The sequence below is a fragment of the Mercenaria mercenaria genome, chromosome 9, assembly GCF_021730395.1.
Source record: "Mercenaria mercenaria strain notata chromosome 9, MADL_Memer_1, whole genome shotgun sequence".
Taxonomy (NCBI): domain Eukaryota; kingdom Metazoa; phylum Mollusca; class Bivalvia; order Venerida; family Veneridae; genus Mercenaria; species Mercenaria mercenaria.
In genome coordinates, this window is record NC_069369.1 from 21,618,997 (window position 1) to 21,633,877 (window position 14,881).

The 14,881-nt window shown below is 34.5% G+C and overlaps 1 protein-coding gene across 1 annotated transcript in view; it reads left to right on the forward strand.

Annotated features, from left to right (window-relative positions):
* The first annotated feature begins 4,639 nt into the window (after positions 1-4,639).
* LOC123546685 (signal recognition particle subunit SRP72-like) overlaps positions 4,640-14,881 on the forward strand; it is a 42,841-nt gene continuing 32,599 nt past the window's right edge. Inside the window, exon 1 of the mRNA XM_045333160.2 lies at positions 4,640-4,786. Coding sequence (XP_045189095.2) covers positions 4,687-4,786 — 100 coding nt within the window. The 5' untranslated portion in view covers positions 4,640-4,686. The remainder of the gene's footprint in view (positions 4,787-14,881) is intronic.

The following is a 14,881-nucleotide window of genomic DNA, read 5'->3' on the forward strand; positions in this document are numbered from 1 at the left end:
ATAATAGCAAAATATTCTAGGTTGTTGATAATCTGAATGCAAGCATTTATCTGATTATATATAGCGCCGTATGAACATTTTGACTGACACCCAGCATGAGTATTTTGATCAAAAGAACTTTACCAGTTTCCATCTTATTTTCTGATCGTGTAGCTTTTAGAGAACATAGAAGCGGTGTGATTTTAATTTACTGCAATGTGCTACTGTGTTTCTTGCCAATCCAAATATTTTTAGGCTTTGAGACTTTTACAGTGGAATCTTAAAAGTTGATAATTTGTTATTCTATGAGTATGGTACAACTTTCTAAGTGCAGACTCAGTTAAACGTTGCTGTTTTATACACTGCGTGAGCGTTCTTCAACTAAAGCATCGCCTAGACTGACTCGCTCAGTCGGTTTATTAGTTATATACAATTACTTACAGTTCTTTCAAAAGAGGCATACATCTGGAGACATTTTCCTGCTTTAAATAAAATACTTGACCAGAAAGTCAATCTGATGTCAATCAAGAAGGACTGTCCCACATGCTGTCAAGATCTTTATCATATTCGAGCACAAAACAGAGTTTGTTAAATCATTATGTATATAATACCAAATTATATGTATACCATACAGAGCGCAGACTGTCTGTTTAATCATTTTATCAAACTACATCTTCTTATTGTATGTATTAGCAACTCAGTTTGAGAATTAGGCTTTTACTTCCACTTGCATCGTTATTAGGGTAATTATAAATATGTGTAGAAATGAAGTTTCCACTAGGAACCGACAGACTGGAAATCTGTGAAGAACTCCAGTAAAAACAAATAAATTTTGTCAGATATCTTACACATGTATAAGAAAATACGATTATTGCGATACATCAATGTGTCAACCCGGCAGTCTGCGCCTCGTCTCGGATAACAATGTGTAGATAACTCTGCTAGCCTGGCTCCCTGGCTGCATGGTTATTTTTGTTTATAAGTACTGCAAGCAAGATAAGAAAAGCTTAAGCCTCTAAAATAGCACATTTTATCTGATGGCTGAACCATACAGCCTGGTGAAAGTTGGCCAATGTAACCCTAGATTACCCCTGTAAACTGTTAACTACTGAGAGCCCTATCAATTGTAAGGCAATTAACTATCCTACCTAATGACAAGTTCTCCTTACCAATTTGATATGGGTCATTTGAGAAAACATCCAAGATGTTGTTATTTTCTAGAGCCCATTCATGATTCAACAGTTTAATAGTAAAATGCAAGTGTGAAAATATTGTATGTGGATAATTACTTGGAATTAACATAAACTCAGGATCTTTTTTTATGAATTAAAGGTTTTATTAATTGTTAATTATGGAAACTCCACCTAAAGAAAGTGTTATGGTAAAATCACTCCTTGCATCAAAAAAAAATAATCAAATGTATTCTATGTGCAGAAATGAAAGAAAACGGAAAAGAAAGACAGCGCTTCTTTCATTCTTTCATGGTCAAGAAAAAAAGACTTGTAGTACATAATTGAGCAAGTTTGGGTACTAATATTTCGAAAGATGAGTACAGCGAAATTTGCTGTAGAAATTGTGCTAATGACTCGACTACGTATGACTCGTGCGTTGCATATCCTACAGTCTTTTTTTTAAATGTACGTTTATATGGGGCATACATTGAAAAATTGTGAAAATAATATAATAAACAAATAATTGAAATAGCAAGAGTTGTCCATAAGACAGCCAATGCTCGACAATTCAAAGTCTAAATGTTAAAATATATTTAGAGTTTTAATCCAGTATCTGCATTAGTTTTGGAGATAGTCACATAATTTGATCGAAATGCATGTCAAAGTTATTGGACGTGATGCAATGAACTATTTTTATAACCCCGAAGGCACATTTATTCTGAAGCTAGTTACTTGCACGCAAAACTTTAACCAGATTTTTCTGTTACACATATTTTACTTCATTTTTCGGCGACGCCGTCTAAATTCGTTTTCGTTAACTATGCCACGTGACTTCAGTTTGCAAATCAAACTACTTGATAACGCATTATAGATAATTTATCAAAATGGAAGATTTATGCAACACTCTGCCTGATTGGACGAGCGTGTCAATTTCTTTCACTCTGTTGATTGTGCTACGCTGAGTGAAATGTACACAAAGCGTTTATCCTAAACGACGCTGTTCACAGTTTTAAAGCTAACTTTGGCTCAGTATATTTAGCAAGAATATTGATATATCTCAAAATGATAAGTAAGTTTAATAAATATGATAAAAACCTGTTCAAATACCAACATATATCAAATTAAAGAAAGAGCTGAATACGGTCTGCGTATCACATGAATAAGGGTGTGACAAGAGTCTTTTTATGTAGAGAAGTGCTTTTTAAAAGATTTTCCTTGTTACAATTGTCGTCTGTATATGAAAAGGTTTCTTGCTTTTGTGACTTATTCAGATTGCATATTAAAATGAGTACTTGTTTGCTTTTGATATATTTGTTATAAATTATTTAACTGATTTATTATATATGAATATTTTTCTTTAATATGGTATGCAAATATTGAACTCAGTTGAAATCTGTTTCATTATATATATGCTATATAATGACTGAATCTCATTACACTGAAATGAAGGTACGCTGCATACATTTTATCTATGTGATACGACTACGGTCAAACTTTGCTTATGAAACAGAAATATTGAAATAATTACAATTGTATGTTTTGCTTGACCTTAACTTTTTTTATAGGTGTGACGTCATTGTCCAAAGATTCATGAATAGCGAATATGCATTTGTTAAAGCGGGATCAGTTGGCCTATTTTAGAAATAAATAAAAATAATAAATAAAAAAATCCTTTAATTGATTTTTTCTCGTGTATTCTTATCAAACTTGATTTGTAGCATCTTTATTAGGCCCGCAGCCAACTTTGTTCAGCTGGGACATTTGACCCCTTTTAGGGGCTGCTAGAGCTAGAACTAGAAATGCCTTTATACAGCGTCTCATGAACAGCTTGGTGGATCTTTGTCATACTTGGTCTGGAGCATCATTATAAGGTCCTCTTCTAAATTTATCTATATAGGGACTTGGGCCCTATTAGGGACCACTATAGCTAAAAGTAGATATGCCTTTCTTCGCATTAACCACTAAAATGTAATGGATTTTTATCAAACTCGATGTGTGACAATATCGTAAGGTCTCCTGCTATTTTGTTACAAATGGGGATAAGGACCAATTTAGCTAAAAATATAGATACGTTTAATGACCTCTTCTCATGAACCGCTTCATGAATCTTCGTCAAACTACTGCTGTAATTAAACGAAACAAAATTGCAACCCTACAAAACCTTTGCGAAAAATTAAAAGAGAACCATTTAAATTGTTAAAGTGCGGTGTTTAGTTTTGCAATTTGAAAAATGTTAGATGAAAGATGAATGTTAGATGAAAAATTCATAAACTTCTTTCCTTATTACAATTCACCGACCATCATTTTTAAAGATATTTCTTGTTTTCCTTTGTATATATCCTATAAATACACTGCCTTCACACCTCCTTTTTTAATTTCACGAGAGCCACAAGAGGTGGTACATTGTATGCTGTCATTATGGAAAAGATCAAATGCAAATGGGGCAATTTTAAAAGTTAAGCTTTTGCCACTGCCAGAATAAAACATCATTTCCTTTGAAATAGTTTCTTTGAAAACCCTTTTACAACATGCTCTTTGTTTGGTCTTATTTGTTCATAATTATTTTAATTTGTTTAGACCTTTAAGTATAGCTTCACCCATTTCGCTATTAAAGGTGTACTTTATATCTAATTCTTGAAAATAGATCACAAATCCTCTGTTAAATATGCATCCCTTTTGTATGAAAGCACATTCCTGTTGCCTGATAAGCCATTACAAGATGAGGGCAGGCCATAAATCGGTAAATTAGCTTCGGCTCATTATATAGTGGCTAGCACATGAAACCCTTAGATAACATGTCACAGTGATAGCAGCTGATTATCACTTAAAGAAATTAATGGGAATTTGCCTCACAAATTTGTGAGACACTGTAAGCCAACTTTCACCAGTCCCTATGTTCGATGCCAGGGGCAATCAAAATGTAAATGTAGAAACAACCTGCAGGAGTTACTTCCCTCTTAATGAATAAACATATATATATGTAAATAAGAAAAAACATAGGTACGGGAGCCAGTCTAATAACTCTGCATTAACCAGGGAATGGGAAAGGGTCTATTACTAACTTTTTAATCATTCTACAACTATACTGTACAATTCAGTAAATGATTAAACTTATACTTTTTTAATGCCAAAATGAAATAGGAAGAAATAATTCAATAATTTCCAATAATATACATATGATAGGCCCTTTCTGATCAGCGCGGTTTATGCCCTGACTCGTATTTTGTTTATAATTCATTTAAAAATGGAAAATTGAAAAAATAAATCATAATTGATAATCTACAATTCATTAAATAAATCGAAAATTGATTTTTTGATAATGTATTTTCATAATTTTTTAATGCCAAAATGAAATACGAAAAATTATTCCTTAACTTTTAATAATAGAAATATGGTAGACCCTTTCCGATCAAGTAAAGCCCTTTCCGATCAAATATCAAAACTCTTTCCGGTATCTAGTCATACGGGATTTTAGACCTACCGGAAAATTAGTCAACCTGTGTTCATAGTTAATCAAGCAAACCATATAGCCAACATGTCGCAAGCAGCTGTTTCTAAAGCCAGTTTGTATGCTGATTTAAACCGTTTTGGGCAGAACCAGGAGTATGAAAGAGCATTGAAATGTGCAAATAAAAGTAAGACAATGTTGGAATATAAAATAAATTGTTTGCGAACGCTGAGGTCTCGCGAAGTCCAAAGCAGTTAATATGAAATTAGGCGCTGCCTATCTGACGGGAAAACCTAGTGATAGTGATACGGATTCTTTCTTTTTTTCTGCATTAAATTATTCTTTCTGATATTTTCTGTTTGGCTTTGGGTTTTGACAGTAAGCCTGATGGTTTTGCTATTGTTATAAAGATAAGAAGGGGAAATGTTTTAAAAAGTTTTGTTTAAATGAACATAGATCTAATCATTTCGTCAAATGTATCAAGACTAGACAGACAATGGAAAATAGTTTTCATGAGTTAAAAATAAGAGTGATATTTGGGTGCACAGAATCTAGTCCCAAAACGCACCATTAGTTGTACAGATGATAAAATAGAGAAAAGTGGAAACTTCACATGTCACTCAACACGACAAAAACGAAACTGTTGCATAAACCCGGACAGATAACGGGGGATTTTTGACCTGTCACTTTTTTATTTCTGCAAATTGTTATCATTTATTGGTATCAAAATAATGCTTTTGCTGAAAACTTTACATAATTCAAATTTATATCTAGTAAGCAAATTTTAACTCACACGAAGTGAGCGCCGGAAAGGGGTATGTAAAATGGGGGCTGTACGAAAATTGATAAATTCGAACACTTTGTCATTTACAAAATTTTCCTCATAGTATTATATATGGTGCAACAGTCATTCAAAAGTGACCCAATATCAGGCCTTTATGTGCTGTCAGTGAGCATGAGTAAAACACACTCTTCCTCAGTAGTTTTGGATAAATATTTTATTATATACAGATAAATGCAAGTCCTTTATTTATACATAATATTACCAATTTTGTTTCTGTTTACAACGATCATGCCTTTGCTATCAATTTGTTTCTCTAATACAAATTTCTGAATCCGGAAATGCACATATTCTTTTCAGTTCATTTGTTACAAACAAATAGTTTCTAAAAACGACAAAACAATCCAAAAAATAAAACAACAATTTACACATTATGCCTGCGTAACATCACATTCAATATCATCTTGTTCTGATATTTTTTTGTAGTACAGATACCGGAACTTACATAATCCTACTATCCTAAACACGGACTATTTTAATTCTTTTAAATGCCATTATTGTCAAATGACACTCTTTTAGGACAAATTGTGTTCCACTAATACAGCTATAGTAAAACTCGTTTATGTGAGAATGACAAACAACCATTTACTTGTGAAATTCTTATTTCAAATTCATTGTAAAAAGTTCTTGAAAAGAATTTTATATATAACACAAACACTCTTGGTCGAAATTCAATTTAATTTACCTAACTGCTAACAGTCTGGGACCTTTTTTTGAATATGATTAAGGTTAATTCCTTAGCTTGATAGTGATCGTAGTGAGCCCCTCAAGTTTATAGCCAACATTTTTTTCCAAGTGTAATTGTACTAAAACTCTAGTCAATGAATTGACTTTTAGAAAGTAGTTGCAATGTATGTGAAAGATTGTGGAAGGGAGGGGAGGTAAGCAATATCGATATATGCTTTTCCATGCCTTCGAATATTTTGTTCAAAATTTACAGACAGAACATTGGTTACTATGCTTATTATTGATTTGTGTTCCAGTAATTGAAAAAAGTGTGATAAATATAAAGAAAAAAATTAAATTGGGCCTAAGCTAAAAAAAAAAATAAAATTCAAGCATCTTACGAGATTCGAACTCGGACCTCGCGCATGGAAAATATGTGCGCTAACCACTGGACCACAGTGACTTGTTACATAAATGTGTGATAAAATTATGTATATAAATAAATTTTGTTAGGACAGCGTGTCTATATTCGTTTTACATTGACATTTTTGAAATTATCGGCTTTCCTACATTCAAAGAAATAAATAAACAATGGTTTTGCTATTCAAACAGTGCAGTAATGTAGCTTACATCATAATTCATTATTGGAAACAAAAAGCGGGCCGCTTGAATCATCCATAAACTCGTTTCATGAAGAAACCCGAATAACACCGAATTCTATTGATACCACGAATTTTCAACTGGATAGAATAATTTGTTTTAAATAATAATGCGGCGCCCGATCGTTCATAAAGAAATTTTATTTTATCAAATGTCGTCCTGAAAATTATTTATTGCGCAAGCACGGCAGCAGGTCCGGTAGAATTATGGGAGAACAACAACAACAAAACCGGTGAAGGTATAGAACATATTCCCGATCGGGCTTATGACACAAAAAGTAATATTTCTTGAGAAATAATGAAGATATTTCTTTCAAAATTGGTCCATTTGTTAAGCATAACAAATGATACAAATTAGAATAAAAATAACTTGGTTGCCTTCAGTTTTCGTAGAATTATTTCCCCTTTTCAGATTTTTATGACGCATAATCTTTGAAGTCCAAAAAAACAATGTTCTAATGCTAAGTTTAAAACAAAAAAAGGTTAAATGGCTTTCTAATGCTCTAAATTATTGCGCTAGTACATGAATATAAACATTTTACTCTGCTTTCACTTACAACATTATAGAGAAATGTTAGTCCTAAAAAAATTGCTCATACAGCTGCACTAGAAACAAAGTATTTACCCTAAATATATAGAATAAAGGTATTGGCGCACAAGTTTGGAGCATTAGAAAGCCATTGAACCCTTTTCTGTTTTAAACATTGCATTAAAACATAATATTTTTGGACTTCAAAAATTATGCATCATAAAAATCTGAAAAAGGGAAGTAATTCTAACTAAACTGAAGGCAACAAAGTTATTTCTATCTTGATAAGCATTACATGTAATGCTTAATAAATGGACCAAGTTTGAAAGAAATATCTTCATTATTTGTCAAAGAATATTACTTTTTGTATCATAAGCCCTATCGGGCAATGTTACCAGCCTGTTAGAAATTATTCATTAAAGCATATGAGAAAGTCATCAAATTTAGTAATGGAGAAGGCATTATTTTCAACTGGATGGTAATACATATGCATCAACAAATTCTTTAATATGTTGTGAGCATTAAACTGATATTTAAACTTAATGAGCTGGGTGTCCACCCTCTGGTATCACAGTGGATAAAGTCATTTTTGAAGGGCCGAACCCAAAGAGTAGTTGTAGATGGCTGCACTTCTGACACCCTGCTTGTCCTCTCTGGTGTCCTCAGGGATCTGTCCTAGGGCCCTGTCTCTTCCTGGCTTACATTAATGACCTACCAGATTCTATTAGAAGTAAGGCAAGACTGTTTGCAGATGATACCATAGCATACCTTACAGTCAAGTCCTTATCTGATGCCCAAACACTACAGAAAGATTTGTACGCCCTTGAAAAGTGGGAATGGGACTGGTCAATGGAATTTAATCCAGACAAGTGTGAGGTGCTGAGAATTACTCGAAAACGAAACCCTGTCATGTTTCCTTACACCCTGCATGACAAGGAACTGAAATCTACCGATACCGCTAAATACTTGGGTGTTACACTAACTAAAGACTTAAACTGGTCTGAACATATTATTACTATTTCCTCTAAAGCAGACAGTTCTCTTAAATTCATCAAAAGAAATTTTCAGACAACAAACAAAAAGGTCAAAGAGAAAGCCTATGTATAACACCTATGTCCGTCCACAACTCGAGTATTGCTCATCCATCTGGCACCCCTGGCAAAAGTCCCTCTCATACAAAGTAGAAAAAGTGCAAAGATCAGCTGCATGGTTTATCTTTAACGACTATAATTATACAAGCAGTGTAACCCAGATGATTAACACCCTAAACTGGCAAACTTTAGAACAACGGCGCATACAATCTTCTCTCATCTCTTTTTACAAAATCCGAACGAATCATGTATGCGTCGACCATAACCATCTAACTCCAACCAGAAACCTTAACTACCTAATTCCACAGTCCCATACTCGATGCCACATGAACTCCTTCTTCCCCGTACAATCAGACTATGGAATGGCCTTCCTCACTATGTACAGTCCAGCCCCAGCCTCAACATATTTGCTGAGTGGCTGGCTACTGCAGGGCTCACGCTGTCAGTCGCCATTATCGCCATTTGCGATTATTTTATTTAAATGGCGAATATTTTTTCATTTTGGCGACAGGAACTGGCGATTATTTTATTTAATAGCTACATAAATAATTATGCCAAGTGAGACAGTAACCCGCGGTCTGCTAGTGTAAAAAAATCAATAGAGCGAACTGTTTATTACCTCGTGTATTCCAAACACGTGTCAACTATGCCGATAACATTGCCCAAGGCGGTATGATGCAGATGACAATTAAACCGATTATAACCGGAAGTTAATCTTACTTATCTAGCTATCAGTCAGATTGAACTGGCAGGCTACTTTTTTGGAACATTTTAAAACGCCAGCGCAAATTTTCTTCTACTCTATATTCGGCAAACGACAATTAAACCAATTTGTACGGCAGTTTCCTAATGAAAAATTAAACTGCCATCTATAGTTACCGCTAATTTAATTATCTTTAAAAACATATTATAAACTGACCTAACCGTCGATGGTTTCAAAATGTCTTTAATCAGGATCTAGGTTAGATCTATGTGTTTTTAATCTAAAATGAAATTGTTCGAAGCGAAAAAAATATTTTTTTTCGAATTTTCAGAATTTGTAAAGAACGCGAATTTGTTGAAATATTACAGGCCAGATATTTTTAATAGTCTGTTTTTTTTTACCAAGACAATTCTGGCATAATAAATGTTTTTTGTTTTGCACATTAATTAAAAAAATATCGGAAAACCCAGTCCTGTTTCTATTTTTAGAAACATGGCCGATAAGGGCAGACTAAAAAATTCAACAAATAAATGTGCTTGCATACTGTAATTAGCGTAAGTAAAAACATTCTCAAACACTTAAAAATTAGTATATTTATTGAATAAAGCATCAAAAACTTGTTGACAAAAAGCTTCAATAGTGTGCATAGATGCCAAATATCACGTATTTTCGCGACTTGATTGTTCTGTACTTTTCGGGCAATTTAAGTGCAGTTATGGTCAAAAGAATCATGAAAACACGTGTATAAAGTAAAAGTATAAACATGAATGATACTCAAAGACTTGGTAAACTTTCCATTGTGTGCAACTGTGTCCTTATTGTATGTGCATGAATGGGGCTAATTGAGCCATTGCCCAGTCCATAATGTCAGTCAATATCAACAATTTCAGCTGCCTCACACAAACTAACTATGTGTCCTGTAAATGCCTTCAAAATCCATCAGAATATAGCATTTTAAACTGTTATAGTGGGACCCCACCACCAATATTAGGAGGTAATTTCCCTGAATCCCCGATTCCCACACACCCTGTTGGGGCCTGCTACTTTTTAAAGTAATTAAGAAGATATATATCGAGGGCTGACCGGGAAACTATTGTATCTGCATTTTTGTAAATTTTACAGGAGAAAGAAAAAACTGAATATTTTCTTAAAAAACACAGCTTAGTATTACCATTCTTAGTAAATCATTATCAATTGAAATAAGAAATAATATGTTGGCTTTTAAAATGTACTCAAATAATTTATTTTTAAGATTTAGCAAAAAGTGTCAGATATAATAGTTTCACGTTCAAAATGACGTTATTGAATTTAAAAAATTACCGTGAAACTATTGTATCTGCATTATTCATTAAATATTATTTATAAAATTCATACTGCTTTAAGCATAGAATTATTGTTTTACTTATAAATAACATAAATTACAAATATACAATGAAAATAGTGTTAGATACAGTATTTTCTTTCTGATGACCGGGAAACTATTGTATCTGCACTTGAATTATTTTTTCATTTTTTAGCCCACCATCATCAGATGGTGGCTATTCAAATCACTCTGCGTCCGTGGTCCGGCGTCCTTCCGTCCGTCCGTCCGTCCGTCCGTCCTTCCGTTAACAATTTCTCGTTATCGCATCTCCTCAGAAACTACCAGGGGGATTTTGACCAAACTTTGTCAGAATGATGTATTGGTACCCTAGTTGTGTCCCCCTGAAAATCAGACTGGTTCAACAAATTTTTATTAAGTTATGGCCCTTTGTTTATTTCTATAATTTACATAGATTTATATAGGGAAAAACTTTGAAAATCTTCTTGCCCAAAACCACAGAGCCTAGGGCTTTGATATTTGGTATAAAGCATCATCTAGTGGTCCTCTACCAAGATGATTGAAATTATTTCCCTGGGGTCTAATATGGCCCTGCCCCGGGGGTCACATGGTTTATATAGACTTATATAGGGAAAAACTTTGAAAAACCTCTTGTCCAAAACCACAGGGCCTAGGGCTTTGATATTTTGTATGTGACATCATCTAGTGGTCTTCTACTAAGATTGTTCAAATTATCCCCCTAGGGTCAAATATGGCCCCGCCCCGGGGGTCACATGGTTTACATAGACTTATATAGGGAAAAACTTTGAAAGTCTTCTTGTCCAAACCACAAAGCCTAGGGCTTTGATATTGTAATGTAGCATCGCCTGGTGGTTCTCTACCAAGTTTGTTAAAATTATCCCCCTAGGGTCAAATATGGCCCCGCCCTGGGGTCACATGGTTCATATAGACTTATATAGGGAAAAGCTTTTAAAAACTTCTTGTCAATAACCTACAACATTCAGATTTGGACCACATGTATGGTTTTGAGTGGCAAGATGAACCTTGACATGAGTTGACCTTGATTTTGACCTAGTGACCTACTTTCACATTTCTGTAGCTACAACCTTCAAATTTGGACCACAGCATAGTTTTGTGCACTGAAATAAACTTTGACCTTGACATTGACCTTGTGACCTACTTTCACATTTTTGAAGGTACAGGCTTCAAATTTGGACCACAGGCATAATTTTGTGTTCCGAAATGAAATTTGACCTTGATTTTGACCCAGTGACCTACTTTCACATTTCTCAAGCTACAGCCTTCAAATTTGGACCACATGCATGGTTTTGTGTACCAAAACAAACTTTAACCTTTACATTGACCTGGTGACCTACTTTCACATTTTTGAATGTACAGGCTTCAAATTTGGACCACATGCATAGTTCTGTATTCCAAAATAAAATTTGACCTTGATTTTGACCTAGTGACCTACTTTTACATTTCTCAAGCTACAGCCTTCAAATTTGACCACTTGCGTAGTTTTGTGTACTGAAATGAACTTTGACCTTAATTTTGACCTAGTGACCTACTTTCACATTTCTGTAGCTACAGGCTTCAAATTTAGACCACATGCATGGTTTTGTGTACCGAAACAAACTTTGACCTTTACATTGACCTAGTGACCTACTTTCACATTTCTCAAGCTACAGCCTTCAAATTTGGACCACTTGCATAGTTTTGTGTACCGAAATGAACTTTGACCTTAAGATTGACCTAGTGACCTACTTTCACATTTCTGTAGCTACAGGCTTCAAATTTAGACCACATGAATAGGATTGTGTACCGAAACAAACTTTGACCTTGACATTGACCTTAGGTGACCTACTTTCACATTTTTGAAGGTACAGGCTTCAATTTTGGACTACATGCATAGATTTGTTTCTGAAGTGAAATTTGACCTTGATTTTGACTTAGTGACCTACTTTCACATTTCTCAAGCTACAGCCTTCAAATTTTGACCACTTGCATAGTTTTGTGTACCGAATTAAACTTTGACCTTAAGATTGATCTAGTGACCTAATTCACATTTCTCAAGCTACAGCTTTCGAATTTGGACCACATGCACAGTGTTGTGTACGGAAATGAAATTTGACCTTGAGCTAGTCAGTAAGTCTTGAAATTTGGAACACTCAAAAATGGCACATCGGTGGGCGCCAAGATCACTCTGTGATCTCTTGTTATTATTATCTCATTGAATTATGTATTCATATTTTTGTATTTCCATTGATAAATTGGTAAATGAATTAAACTGAACAATACCTTAAGCCAGTAATAATGGTCAAATAAAATAAAAATATGTTTATCATTACCTTAAATTATTATTATTATTATTTTTTTTTTTTTTTTTTTTTTTTTTGCAAGAGTATGCATTAATACTTGACTGTACACATTTCATTACATCCGGATATAAATTTCATACAAGAAATCAAGAAATTAATTTATGCTAAAATGAAGCTATACAAGGGGGAAATGAGCTGCAGCATGAGAAAACCAACATAGAGCATTTATGACCAGTGTGGATCCAGACCAGCCTGCACATCTGTGCAGTCTGGTCAGGATCTTTACTGCTTGCTAACTGTTGTAAGTTTCTCTAATCGCAATAGGGTTTGAAAGTAAACAGTATGGATCCTGACCAGACTGCATAGATGCACAGCTATGTTGGTTTAATTTGGACCGGTTTCACCCCTCCCAAATATTCAACAAGAATTTAATTTTTCAGGACAGTCCGTGAATTCCACTGTCATTATTTCAGTAATGGTACAGCACTTTTGTGTTTTAACTTACAGCCAATATTGATGTGCAGTGGCATGGTTACACAGTTCTGTTGCTTTTGAAGTGACTGTGTAAGGCATAAAAAAATTGTTTGTTTCCATTGTTTGTTTACAGTATTCCGACCTACCCAAAATGGTTGGTCCGACCCTAAAATTTTAATGTTTTTATGGCCTTAGCGAATTTTTTTTCGAATTTTTAATAAAAAAAATGCAGAATTGCACTTTTTATGCTTTAAACATTGTCATTGATGTTAGAAAGGAACTTATTGGTGCTCTAAAGACATAACCTCCTTATTTGTATTCATTTCTTGACATAAAAATAATTTCCGAAAAGTCTCAATAATTTTAAACAAACAAAAAACATTTTCCAACCTACCTACCCTAATTCATTTTGTGCATGCTACCGAAAACAAAAAAAATGTAATGCTTAATAAATGGACCAAGTTTGAAAGAAATATCTTCATTATTTGTCAAAGAATATTACTTTTTGTATCATAAGCCCTATCGGGCAATGTTACCAGCCTGTTAGAAATTATTCATTAAAGCATATGAGAAAGTCATCAAATTTAGTAATGGAGAAGGCATTATTTTCAACTGGATGGTAATACATATGCATCAACAAATTCTTTAATATGTTGTGAGCATTAAACTGATATTTAAACTTAATGAGCTGGGTGTCCACCCTCTGGTATCACAGTGGATAAAGTCATTTTTGAAGGGCCGAACCCAAAGAGTAGTTGTAGATGGCTGCACTTCTGACACCCTGCTTGTCCTCTCTGGTGTCCTCAGGGATCTGTCCTAGGGCCCTGTCTCTTCCTGGCTTACATTAATGACCTACCAGATTCTATTAGAAGTAAGGCAAGACTGTTTGCAGATGATACCATAGCATACCTTACAGTCAAGTCCTTATCTGATGCCCAAACACTACAGAAAGATTTGTACGCCCTTGAAAAGTGGGAATGGGACTGGTCAATGGAATTTAATCCAGACAAGTGTGAGGTGCTGAGAATTACTCGAAAACGAAACCCTGTCATGTTTCCTTACACCCTGCATGACAAGGAACTGAAATCTACCGATACCGCTAAATACTTGGGTGTTACACTAACTAAAGACTTAAACTGGTCTGAACATATTATTACTATTTCCTCTAAAGCAGACAGTTCTCTTAAATTCATCAAAAGAAATTTTCAGACAACAAACAAAAAGGTCAAAGAGAAAGCCTATGTATAACACCTATGTCCGTCCACAACTCGAGTATTGCTCATCCATCTGGCACCCCTGGCAAAAGTCCCTCTCATACAAAGTAGAAAAAGTGCAAAGATCAGCTGCATGGTTTATCTTTAACGACTATAATTATACAAGCAGTGTAACCCAGATGATTAACACCCTAAACTGGCAAACTTTAGAACAACGGCGCATACAATCTTCTCTCATCTCTTTTTACAAAATCCGAACGAATCATGTATGCGTCGACCATAACCATCTAACTCCAACCAGAAACCTTAACTACCTAATTCCACAGTCCCATACTCGATGCCACATGAACTCCTTCTTCCCCCGTACAATCAGACTATGGAATGGCCTTCCTCACTATGTACAGTCCAGCCCCAGCCTCAACATATTTGCTGAGTGGCTGGCTACTGCAGGGCTCACGCTGTC